At 45.5% G+C, this 12,344-nt stretch overlaps 1 protein-coding gene across 1 annotated transcript in view; it reads left to right on the top strand.

Annotated features, from left to right (window-relative positions):
* The window catches only part of LOC143941292 (vomeronasal type-2 receptor 26-like), a 152,529-nt gene that overhangs the window by 134,386 nt on the left and 5,799 nt on the right, over positions 1-12,344 (top strand). The window contains exons 6-7 of the mRNA XM_077463327.1: positions 1,080-1,301; positions 11,742-11,865. Of these exons, the coding sequence (XP_077319453.1) occupies positions 1,080-1,301; positions 11,742-11,865 (346 nt within the window). The remainder of the gene's footprint in view (positions 1-1,079; positions 1,302-11,741; positions 11,866-12,344) is intronic.

The raw sequence follows: 12,344 nt of genomic DNA, 5'->3' as shown, positions 1-12,344 counted from the left end.
GGGACACAGCAAGTGACAATCCACACCTTAACCGGCAAGTGACACAGCAAGTGACAATTGTAGCAGACAAGTGACAATTCGCAATGTGTGGCAAGTGGCATGGCAGGTGACGTGACAAGTGATAATCCACAATGTGTGGCAGGGGATGTGGCAAGCGACAAGCATCAACGTGTGGCAAGTGACAATCTGCAACGTGTGGCACGTGACATGGCAAGTGACAATCAGCAATGTATGGCAAGTGACAATCCGCAATGTGTGGCAGGTGACATGACAAGTGACAATCTGCAACATGTGGCAGGTGACGTGACAATCCACAATGTGTGGCAGGTGACGTGAAAGGTGGCAATCCGCAACGTGTGTCAGAAGACGTGACAAGCGACAATCCGCAATGTGTGGCAGGTGACGTGGTAAGTGACAATCCACATCTGGTGGCATGTGATGTGGCAAGTGACAATCCACAAAGTTTGGCAGGTGAAGTGGCAAGTGACAAATGTGCAACATGTGGACTGGTATGATTCAGGAGAGTGGGGCACTCGCTCGTCCCTATCCTTTCCTGACCTGCCAGGCTGCGTGCTTGGATAAAGGCCTGGTATTGCTTGACTGCGAGTCAATTGAAATGTGATTTGACTATATATATATATATATATATATATATATATATATATATATATATATATATATATATATATATATAAATGTAATGTTTGCTGCAGCAGGTTCTATACGTGCTACAGATGTGCCACTTTAAAGGCAGACTAAGGGGACCCTCCAGGTGCTATATTTAAAGGATTTTTTTTCATTTTTATTGTTGCACTTTAAGCATCATTAAAATCTCTGCCCCTGAAAAAAATGATTGTTTAAAAAATGTTTTTTTTTGCATTGATACATACCCAGGCTCCCATAACACTTTTATGGCCAATTACTTTAGATTTTTTCTGTTTCACTCCCATAGACTTCAATGGGGTTCGCCGTTCAGGTTAGAACTTTTTCCCTGTTCGGGAGTTCTGCTGTGGGGGGGGGGGGGGGGTGTTCGGACCATTTCTAATAGTAATGTTTGTTCTTCTGTTTTCCATGAAAAGCTGCACAAGTATGTGAGAAACGTTCATTACACCGACCCCGATGAAGGTGAGATCTACTTTAATGAGAGAAGAGAAATTCCAACCGATCTTTTTTTACAAAGCTGGATTTCTTTTACCAATGCACCTCCTTTATTAAAAACAATCGCCACCATTCAAAGCCCAGATTATGTTCCCAAACAATTTCCCAAAATGAGTGATCCTATTTTCTGGAGAAAAGGAAAAGTAAGAAATCCCTTTATTTTCTGTTTATATTGTTTTTGATTTTAGAGATTTTCTGGTCTTAATTTAAGAAATGCTTGCCAGTGTGCCAATGTGCCTCTCCATGTATGGGGTCATTTTTGAAGCCACTGAAGATTTTTTGATTGTAAACAATTGGTGTACATAAAGGTTCTTTATTTTCTATGTGAATATGTATGTGTTGTGGAATAAAGTTGTCAGAGGAGGTACCGGAGAGAATGTAAATCTCTGACATAAATGACATAGGTGTGCACCCAAAGCTCAGACACATACTGTATGTGTATGCATGTGTATATATACTGTCAGTGTCAGTAGTGCAATGGATGGTGTCAGTAGGGTAGAGATTGAAGTCAGTAAGGCAGTGGGTGGTATAAGTTGTTTTTATTTTTATTATTTTACTTTTTATTATTTTTTACAATTTAAAAAAATAAATAAATTGGGAGCCCTGTTAGGGTTTTTTTATGTGAAATATCAGGGGTCTAAACAGGGGGAATCTGCTCCACACTGGGTGAATAGGGTGTGCCCAGGAACACCCGGGACACCCTGTGCGCACGCCAATAGACGTGGAATATAATTATTACAGGAAATAGCAGCACTGAAATCAGCAGAATAATAATTAAACATTCAATGGTGGAATCGAGAAATTCAGGATGTCCTTATAATGTGTCCTCTGCACTACATGAAAAAGATATATAGAAAGAAACAAAAGGTGTCTATCTGGTTGCCTCTTTGTGTTTTCCATGTTATTGTTGAAAGTAAATCCCATTAGAACATTCAGAGCTTCTAGAGGTGTCTCCTGGATAAATGGTACCTGATCTAATGTCACCAAACAGGAACACCTCTGCTAATTGGTGACAGATTATATACAGGGACATTAGTAGGTGTGAAAGTTGTGGGATATTATTAGAAGTGACAGTCGGGGGGTATTATTAGGTGTGACAATTGTGAGATATTAGGTGTGACAGTTGAGGGGAACTATTAGCAGTGACAGTTGGTGGATAGTATTAGTTGTGAGATATCATTAGGTGTGACAGCTGTGAGATATTATTAGGTGTGACAGTTGTGAGATATTATTAGGTGTGACAGTTGTGAGATATTATTAGGTGTGACAGTTGTGAGATATTATTAGGGGTGACAGTTGTGGGATATTATTAGGCGTGACAGTTCTGAGATATTATTAGGTGTGACAGTTGTGGGGAACTATTAGGGGTGACCATTGTGGGATATTATTAGGAGTGAGATTGCCAATCATTTCAAAAACAAAATCAACACAATTTGTGATGAGATATCTAGTGTCCTGCTTTCTGCCCCAACCAACACACCAGGTCCAACACCACAATCAATACTTTCTTCCTTTAACCATGTTACCGCTGAGGAAGTTGCTAAACTCCTTTCCATGGCCCACCTCACCACCAGTCTGCTGGACCTTGTCCCCTCACAATTACTGCACCCACCCTCCTACTCTATCCTAAAATCTGTAACCCACATCTTCAACCTCTCCCTCTCCTCCGGCACCTTTCCCTCTCCACTCAAACGTGCATTGGTTACCCCCATACTTAAAAAAACCCTCACTGGAACCCACCTATATGAATAATTTAAGATCCATTTCCCTGCTCCCATTTGCCTCCATGCTTCTTGAATGCCTTGTCCACAACCTTGTGAGTTGCTACCTCACGTTCAACAAACTTTTCCATCCCCTACATTCCGGCTTCCGTCCACAACATTTCACTGAAACTGCCCTACTAAAACTCACCAATGACCTACCAAATGCTAAAATCAATGACTAGTACTCCATACTCATACTTATACTCTTGGACCTTTCTGCTGCCTTTGACACAGTTGACCACCCATTCCTCCTCAATAAACTACACTCCCTCTGCCTCCCTGACTGCTTTTTGCATCTCTCACCATTATCTACCATCTCTACCAACTCTCACCATATCCACCAACTCTCCTCATCTCCCCCGCTCCTCTTCCTTTTTCTATTGGGGTATCCTAAAGCTCCGTCCTTGGGCCCTTTTTATTATCTCTCTACACATCTTACCTGGGCTAGTTACTAACCTCCCATGGCTTCCAATACCACCTCTATTCTGTCGACAACCAGATCTATATCTCGACTCCTCAATCTCCTCATGTATCACAAATTTGCTGAGCAAAGTATCAATATGGATGTCACACCACATCTTGAAATATTTCCTCAACCCTGATGCCCCACCGCCAGGCACCAGGGGAGCCATGACAGCTGGAAGGCTCCACTGTAGGGTGAGTGCGGACCTGGGTGAGCCCACCTGCACCCCTCCCAAAATCCTCCAGCACCAGCCACCACTGGAGTTTCCTAAATATTTAATGCCTACCATTTCCCAGACATATGGGTAGGGGGTTCAGAGAGATTCTGTTGTGGGAAAATGTTTTAGACCTGGGATATGTGATTTAGTTTCATTGAACTTATAATAGGAAATGTCACAAAAAGCACAGAGCATACAGAACATTGGACAGTTGTGAAGGTAACATCTAGATAGCATGGAGATCCCATTATCAGCAAACAAGCACATGTTTATGTTCCCTATCCCCCATTTTTATGTCTAATAACCCTGATAAATAATGGTAATGGTTCAATTTTTATAGCAAATATAATATGTGAGAGGGGTAACCCCGTTTCATAAGCAGGACAATTTGACTTTCTTTGGGCTGTTGACACACCACGTGGATGCCGTTTTTCATTTGTTACTTGTACCACAGGTCCTTATACAGCCTTATAACAATTTTTGTCCTGTCTTACTGGATCCCTCTGTGTGCCCCTGCTGAATGTCCCACCTTATTTTCAGCTCCCAGACTGAGCATGTCCTTTGGTGCCCCTCTATGTCATTTGGCCTATTTGTGAACATTCTTCTGGTTTTGTTACTCTTTAGACTTCTATGTTGGTGTATACATTGGATGTTATTGTCTCCTGATGAAGTGAACATTGTTTCATGAAACGTGTTGAGATATATTCCAACATTTACCTATCTGTGTCTTTATGTGTAATGTTGCCTATATGTGGAAATATACATCAATTGATATGTGTTTTTTTTTCTCATTTTTATACCATAATATATGTACTGTTCATATTGTTTATTTTTAAATTGAATATGAAATCAAAATTTTATGTAATGAGGCATTCATTTTTTTCCTTGGAGCAAATTTAACAAAAGTCCCATGGGCATTTTTTTCTTTAAATTAAACAATACATCCATCTGCTGTGAAAAAGAAAAAAAGCAGCCTCAAGAACAGATCAGGTCTGAAACAAGTGAATGTTGTGGTTTGAGAACCCTAAACCTAAAACCCTACAAACATAAAATACAAAAGCAATATTTTTTTTTTTAGGAAAACCCTAAAACACCCCCGAATAGGGATGAGCTTGGTGTTCGAGTCGAACACATGTTCGACTCGAACATCAGCTGTTTGCACGTTCGGCGAATACCGAACGTTATGGGCTGTTCATGCCAAATTCGTGTGGCACTCATGGCCCACAATGCACTGCGCCATTGCAGTGCATTGCTGGCTTATGATTGGCCAAGCATGCACTGTGACCCCGCATGCTTGGCCAATCACAGCGCCGGCAGCGAGGAGAGCCATGATTGGCCACAGGCAGGATGCCTGTGGCCAATTATAGCTCAGCCTGTGTAGTATACGCCCCACACTATATAATTCCGCCAGCGCGGCAGCCTTGTCTAATGTTCCGGCGTCTGCAGGAGTTAGTGGGTGTTGTCTGTGTGCCTTCAGTGCAGTATACATCTGTATCTACATATATTGCTCTTCTCTAATTGAGCCATCAGCCATCTGCAGAAGTTTGTGTGTGTTGTCTGTGTGCCTTCAGCACAGTATACACCTGTATCTACCTATATTGCTCTTCTGTAATTGAGCCATCAGTGTGTGTTGTGTGCCTCCAGCACAGTACAATATACACTTGTATCTACCCTTTATTGCTGGTGTTCTATAATAAAGGCATCTGTAGGAGTTAGTTGGTGTTGTGTGCCTCCAGCACAGCACAATATACACCTATATCTACTCTTTATTGCTGGTGTTCTATAATAACGGCATTAGCAGGAGTTAGTGGGTGTTTTGTGCCTCCAGCACAATATTCACTACCCAATTGCTGGTTTTCCCATCTCCCTGCAGGCCATTACCATGTCTGGAAGGCCAACAAGGAGAAGCAGACAGGCACGAGCCAATAAAAGAGGGCAAGCAGGCTCTGTGTCTAGAGACAACAGTGCTGGTCGTGGATGCAGTACATTGTCATCAGCACGTGGCCATGGGACATGCTTGTCCTTATTTTCGACAGCAGGACGTGTTGAGCCGCATCATGCCGAAGACTTGGCAGAGTAGATGACCAAGCCCTCTTCATCCTCCTCATCTTCTCTCACCCAGGCTCAGGGTACTAGCAAAGCAGCTGCCAATGCATCCTCTTCCCTCGTCTCAATGTCATCGTCAGTGACTCCTTACCTAGACCCACCACATCCTCCTGAGGAGTCCCCCGAACTCTTTGAGCACAGTGTTGGGTACATGCTCCAGGAGGATACCCAGTGTTTTTTAGGATCTGATGATGATACTCAGCTAGAGGAAGGCAGTAGCGTGAGCGCAGAGAGAGGGGATGCTCAAGAAGCACAGCAATCTAGCAGTCATGTTCCACAAGCTGCAGCATACTGCCAGGTTTGCTCCAGTGATGAAGAGGTAGGGGATGATGAGGGCATTGACTCCAAGTGGGTGCCTGGTAGGAGAGAGCAGGAGGAGGAGGAGGAGGCACATCTCCAATGAGGCAGGATGCCCTCTGGGGACCAGCTTAGGGGCAGCACACCAACTGAATCACACCGCAGAGCTCCGCCTGTGCAGGGCGCTACCTCTGCGTGTTATTTTAAAAGTTCTTTGGTGTGGGCCTTTTTTGAGACGAGTGCATCAGATCGCACCGCTACTATTTGCAACATATGTCTCAAGCGTATCTCGTGTGGCCAAAACATCAGCCGATTGGGCACCACATGCTGGACCAGACATATGTTGACCTGCCATGCAGCTCGTTGGCAAGCTTACCTCAAAGACCCACACCAAAGAACAAAGCGGACCTCTCCTTGCTTCTCATCAGCCGGGATCTCCAACCCCACTAGACCTTCAGTCCTCTCTGAAACCTGCACTGAGTGGAATGAAGCTGTAGAATTAGGTGTGTCACAGGAAAGTACTTGCGGGCACTCTGCTAGCAGTACACCCACGTACGATTGTAGCAGGCAAATTTCCCTGCCCCAGCTGCTGGACCATAGAAATAAGTTCACTCCCAGCCATTCACATGCCCAGCAGTTGAATGCTAGCTTGGCTAAATTGCTAGCACTTCAACTGCTACCTTTTCAGTTGGTAGACTCGGCCCCCTTCCGTGAGTTTGTGCAATGTGCGGTTCCTCAGTGGCAGGTCCCCAAACACCACTTTTTTCTCACAGAAGGCGATTCCGGCTCTCTACCGGCATGTGGAAGGCAATGTCCTTGCCTCGCTGGACAGGGCGGTCAGCGGTAAGATGCATATTACCGCTGACTCATGGTCCAGCAGGCATGGACAGGGAGGTTACCAGTCTTTCACGGCCCATTGGGTCACTCTTCTGGCAGCTGGGAAGGATGCAGGACAAGGTGCAGTAGTGTTGGAGGTTGTTCCGCCACCACGCCTCCAAAATGCTTCTATTGGTTGTGTCACACCTCTCTCCTCCACCCCCTCCTCTTCTTCTTCCTCCATGGCCTCTTCCAGTGCTCAGTCCTTGGAACCAGCGGTGCTCTGTAGGCGTTCAAGGGGCTATGCAAGTACGCAGGCAAAATGATGCCATGCCGTGCTTGTGCTGGTTTGTTTGGGGGACAGGAGCCACAATGGGGCAGATATTTTGTCAGCTCTGCAGGGGCAGGCCAAGAGGTGGTTGACGCCACACCAGCTTAAGCCAGGATTGGTGGTTTGCAACAATGGCACCATCCTCCTCGCCGCCCTCCGACAGGGACAACTGACCCATGTGCCCTGTGTGGCTCACGTCCTTTACCTGGTGGTGCAGCGGTTCTTGGGCAGGTACCCGGGCTTACAGCATGTCCTGGAGCAGGCCAGGAAAGTCTGTGTGCATTTCCGCAGATCATTTAATGCCTGTGCTCGGCTGGCTGAGCTCCAAAAGGAGTTGAACCTGCCCAAGAACCGCCTTATATGTGACATGCCCACCAGGTGGAACTCAACGTTGGCCATGCTGCAGCGGCTGCACATGCAGCAGAGAGCCATCAATGAGTACCTGTGCGACTACGGCACCAGGACAGGGTCAGGTGAGCTCGGTTTTTTCTCACCACACCAGTGGGGCATGATCAGGGATGCATGCACTGTCTTGTCACTGTTTGAGGAGGCCACAAGGATGGTGAGTAGTGACAGTGCATGCATCAGTGGCACTGTACCTCTTGTCTACCTGTTGGAGCATACGCTGCGTGGAATAATGGACAGGGCACTTGAGGCAGAACAGAGGCAGGAAGAGGAGGACTTCCTTACCTCTCAAGGCCCCCTTTATCCAGACAGTGTTCCTGCTGTCCCACTCATCACACAGGAAGAGGAGGAGGAGGAGGAGGAGGAGGAGGAGGAGGAGGATGATTGTGTCAGCATGAAGGTGGAGCCTGGCACTCAGCATCAGGAGCAGCATTCTTGAAGGGATGATTTACAGTCCCAAGAAACCCGTGGACTTGTACGTAGCTGGGAGGATGTGGCTGCGGATCATGTTGTCTTTAGTGACCCAGCGGACTCCGGACCGAATGCCTCAGCTAACCTACTGTGCATGGCCTCCCTGATCCTGCAAAGCCTGCGGAAGGACCCTCGTATTCTTCGGATCAAGGAGAAGGACCATTACTGGCTGGCCACTTTCCTTGATCCACGGTACAAGGGTAAGGTTGCCGACCTTATCTTGCCGTCGCAGAGGGAGCAGAGGATGAGACATCTCCGGGAGGCCTTGCAGAAAGGTCTGTGCAACGTGTTCCCAGAAACTGGGAGGTTACAAACTCCTGGTCCTGGACAACCTGTTGCTGAGGCATCGGTCAGAAGAAGCAGTGGAGTAGGTGGCAGTCTGACTGATGCGTTCAGACAATTTTTTAGTCCGCGGCCCCAAGGTATGATCGGTTCCAGCAACCATCGCCAGCGTCTGATTTACATGGTGCAGGAATACCTAGGGGCAAGGCCAGACTTGGACACCTTTCCCACCGAAAATCCTCTGGCTTACTGGGTCTTGAGGATGGATCACTGGCCAGAGCTTTCACAGTATGCAATTGAGCTACTGGCCTGTCCTGCTCCCAGCGTTCTTTCGGAACGCACCTTCAGTGCTGCTGGTGGCTTTGTAACTGATCACAGGGTGTGCCTGTCCACCGACTGGGTTGATCGACTGACCTTCATAAAGATGAATCAGTCTTGTATCACCACCAGCTACCAAGCACCTGAAGCTGATGTAACCAAATATTTTTTTTTTTAAATATCACATCCCTTCAAGACTGCCTATGCTGATGCTGAGTGACTGTCCTGTTATGTTGACTGTCTATCCTCTTCCTCCGCTGATATCTTGGAAGAACATTTTTGATTCTGGGTGATGCCACCAGCCCAATTTTTCAGCCCCTGTTTAACAGGGGCGTGTAATTACAATTTTTGATGCAATGGTTTGCAGCAGGGCTTATTCCTGCACTACAAATAGAGTATATGGGAGAGGTTGCAGTGTTGTGGCACCAGCGCCACCAGCCCAATTTTTCAGCCCCTGTTTAACAGGGGCGGGTAATTACAATTTTTGATGCAATGCTTTGCAGCAGTGCTCATTCCTGCAATCCAGCTAGAGTATCTGGGAGAGGTTGCAGTGTTGTGGCAACAGCAAACAGTGCCTAAGGCCCAATTTTTCAGCCCCTGTTTAACAGGGGCATCTAATTACAATTCTTGGTATAATATTTCACAACAGGGCCCGTTCCTGCGCCCACCGAGAGTAGCTGTGAGTACTTACAGTGTTGTGGCACCAGTACCACTACCACAACCACCAAAGGCCCTATTTTTCTACCAGTGTTCAACAATGGCATGTAATTACAATTCTTGATATAATTGTTCACAGCAGGGCTCCCCAACGCCTACCAAGAGTCATTTTGAGGGCTTACAGTGTTGTGGCAACACCAACACCTTAGGCGCACATTTGTGCAGAGCATATAGGCAGGCCCCTACTTTCAAACATCCAACTTACAAACGTCTACTACTTGCAAACAGAAGGAGACAACAGGAAGTGAGATGAAAAAAGACGGTTAGCCAAAAAAATTATACAGGGGTGATAACCCTTCCCTATGTTTTCCAAAAAGCTTAAAAATAGATTTTTTGACTGGAGCTACACTTTAAAAATGTACCAGTTGAAAATTACAAACAGATTCAACTTAACACAACAAACCTGCACAGTCCCTGTCTTGTTTGCACCGCCTGTATACTCCTGTTCTGAGTATATAGGGCCTGGGGGCACCACACCTTTCCTTTTTTTAATATGGGTACGGGGTTCCCCATAATATCCGTACAAGACCCAAAGGGGCTGGTAATGGGTAGGGGGGATACCTATGCCATTTTTCTCAGATTTTCATCCGTATTGCCGGAACCAAAGATTACATTAAAACCGCAAGCAGTTTTAAATTACTTTTTTTCCGTTAAATGTCATTTTGTGCAGGGACTGTTTTAAACACGGGAAACACATGGCACTTCACAAACATACTATAGACACCCCCCAGGCATGATATTTAAAGGAATATTTCATTTTTTTTTTCACTTTAATCGTCATTAAAGCGGAGGTCCACCCTAAAGTGGACCTTCCGCTCATCGGAACCCTCCCCCCCTCCGGTGCCACAATCGGCACCTTTCAGGGGGGAGGGGGGTGCAGTTACCTGGATAATCCAGGTAACTGCACCCACTTCCGGGACAGCTCTCTACGGAAAGGGGCGTAACTTACGCCCCTTTCCGCAAGTGCCCGCCCCTTCCCGCAAGTGCCCCGCTGCCTGCTGGGAAACACACAGCTCCCAGAGGCAGCGGGGAGCGTCCTTATTGCGCAGCGCAATTCGCGCATGCGCAGTAGGGAACCGGGAAATTAAGCCGAAAGGCTCCATTTCCTGATTCCCATACCCAAGATGGCGGCGGCAGGACCCGACAGACGACTTAGCGATCAGCTTCGGGTGCCGACATCGCGGGCGCGCTGGACAGGTAAGTGTCACTATTTTAAAAGTCAGCAGCTGCAGTATTTGTAGCTGCTGGCTTTTAAAAAAAAAAAAAATGCGGAGTCCTGGTAGACTCCCGCTTTAAAATCAGTGCTCCAGAAAAAACGGTTGTTTTTAAAAACATTTTAGGAATTGACCCATGTCCCCTGGGGCAGGAGCCAGGTCCCCAAACCCTTTTTAGGACAATATTTTGCATATTAGCCATTATAATTAGCACTTTTTATTTAGAACGTTCAAGTCCCATAGACTTCAATGGGGTTCTAAAGTTCGCACAAATTTTAGGTCCGTTCAAAAGTGCTGGTGTGAACCGAACTGGGGAGTGTTCGGCTCATCCCTAACCCCGAACCAAAGCCATCTAATTTTAAAGAAAAGCCTTGCAAAAAAGTAGCTTAACCTAAAATAGAGGCCCTAACAGCATGCAATATAAATCAATAGAAAAAAAAAAAAAAAAAGCTGCGCTACAAAATTTCATACAATTGAGTCCATAAAAACCCACATGATGCCAGGGAGATCAAGGAGATATAAATGCTGTAGTCACTGGTTAATAAACACCACAGTGTGCATGCACAAACATATAAAGTGCCTGATCACCATAGCTGTAGATTCTGCTTACCAAATGGCAAGCATTAAAGGCAAGTGGCTTGAACCCAGCCTGGGCCTTTAAGCTTACAGGTGACCACAACACAGAGGTTATATCGGGTGATACTGCTCACTTCATCCATCCCAATGTCCGTGAGCTCTCCTTGAATGCTCAGGAAAAGAGAAGGGCTACCATAGTGTAGTATATTCAAAACTTAATGAATTTATTAAATAAATGTTGCACGTGCAATTACATGGTAAGTTAAATGCGTAAAAAGAAATTGCCGGCCGGCATACACAAACGAAGCCTGTCCTCCTAGTCGGCTAGCATGGTGACATCGCTACGTGCCTTCCTCCAGATGCGTTTTGTCATCAACAGACGTTATCAATGGGGAACCAATAATGGGGGACCAATAAATCAATAAACACCCTAAATGGATGAAAATCCTGAAAAACTGACTCCTGAATGGATCTCAGACCTGAAGAAATCACAGTGAACTCATGGTGGAGGCAAACATGAACCTCATTGTATTTGTAGTACCTGTGTCTATAGCTTCATGAGATATGGTGGACTTTTAAAAATAATAATAATAATATTTGATTTCAGATTCCGATATCTCGGTGCTCAGATTCCTGTTTACCTGGCAGCAGAAAAAAGTTTGGATCTTCGAATCATAAATGTTGCTATGAGTGTGCCCCATGTCCGGAAGGAGAGATCTCCAACATTTCAGGTAGAGTTTATATTTATTAGTAGGGTATAAGGGAAGGGTATCACTGAGGGTAAAGTGTATGTCAGTGAATAAGATATATGAAGAACATCTCTGCAATGTGTGCACATTTCCCCATGTTTTATCATTTTAAAGACCCTGCAAGTACCGAAGTATACCAGTTGATCCCGCCAGAAATTCACTCAGCTTGTTGTAAGCTGACATACACATAGGATTTTTTGAACTGAAATCAAAAGAAACGGTGTCAGCCCTGTCCAGCTCTATTTTGCTACTACTATATACACATTATATTTAAAGTTGACCTCTCATAGCCCCACAGTCAGTTCCTAAAATGTACAGCAACACAACATTTTATTTAACCCTAAAGTTCTACATTTAGCATAAACAAGCCATCCTTGAGCTCCAGTCAGTGACTTTGCTTAGGTTAAGATGCTCTCATCAGTCTGCCTCGGGCAGGAGGAAGCATTTCCTCAGTCTCCTCT

This window comes from Lithobates pipiens, unplaced genomic scaffold (assembly GCF_037356315.1).
Source record: "Lithobates pipiens isolate NorthernLeopardFrog02 unplaced genomic scaffold, aLitPip1_a1.2 Scaffold_3, whole genome shotgun sequence".
NCBI lineage: Eukaryota > Metazoa > Chordata > Amphibia > Anura > Ranidae > Lithobates > Lithobates pipiens.
This window is presented reverse-complemented; position numbering and strand designations above follow the sequence as displayed.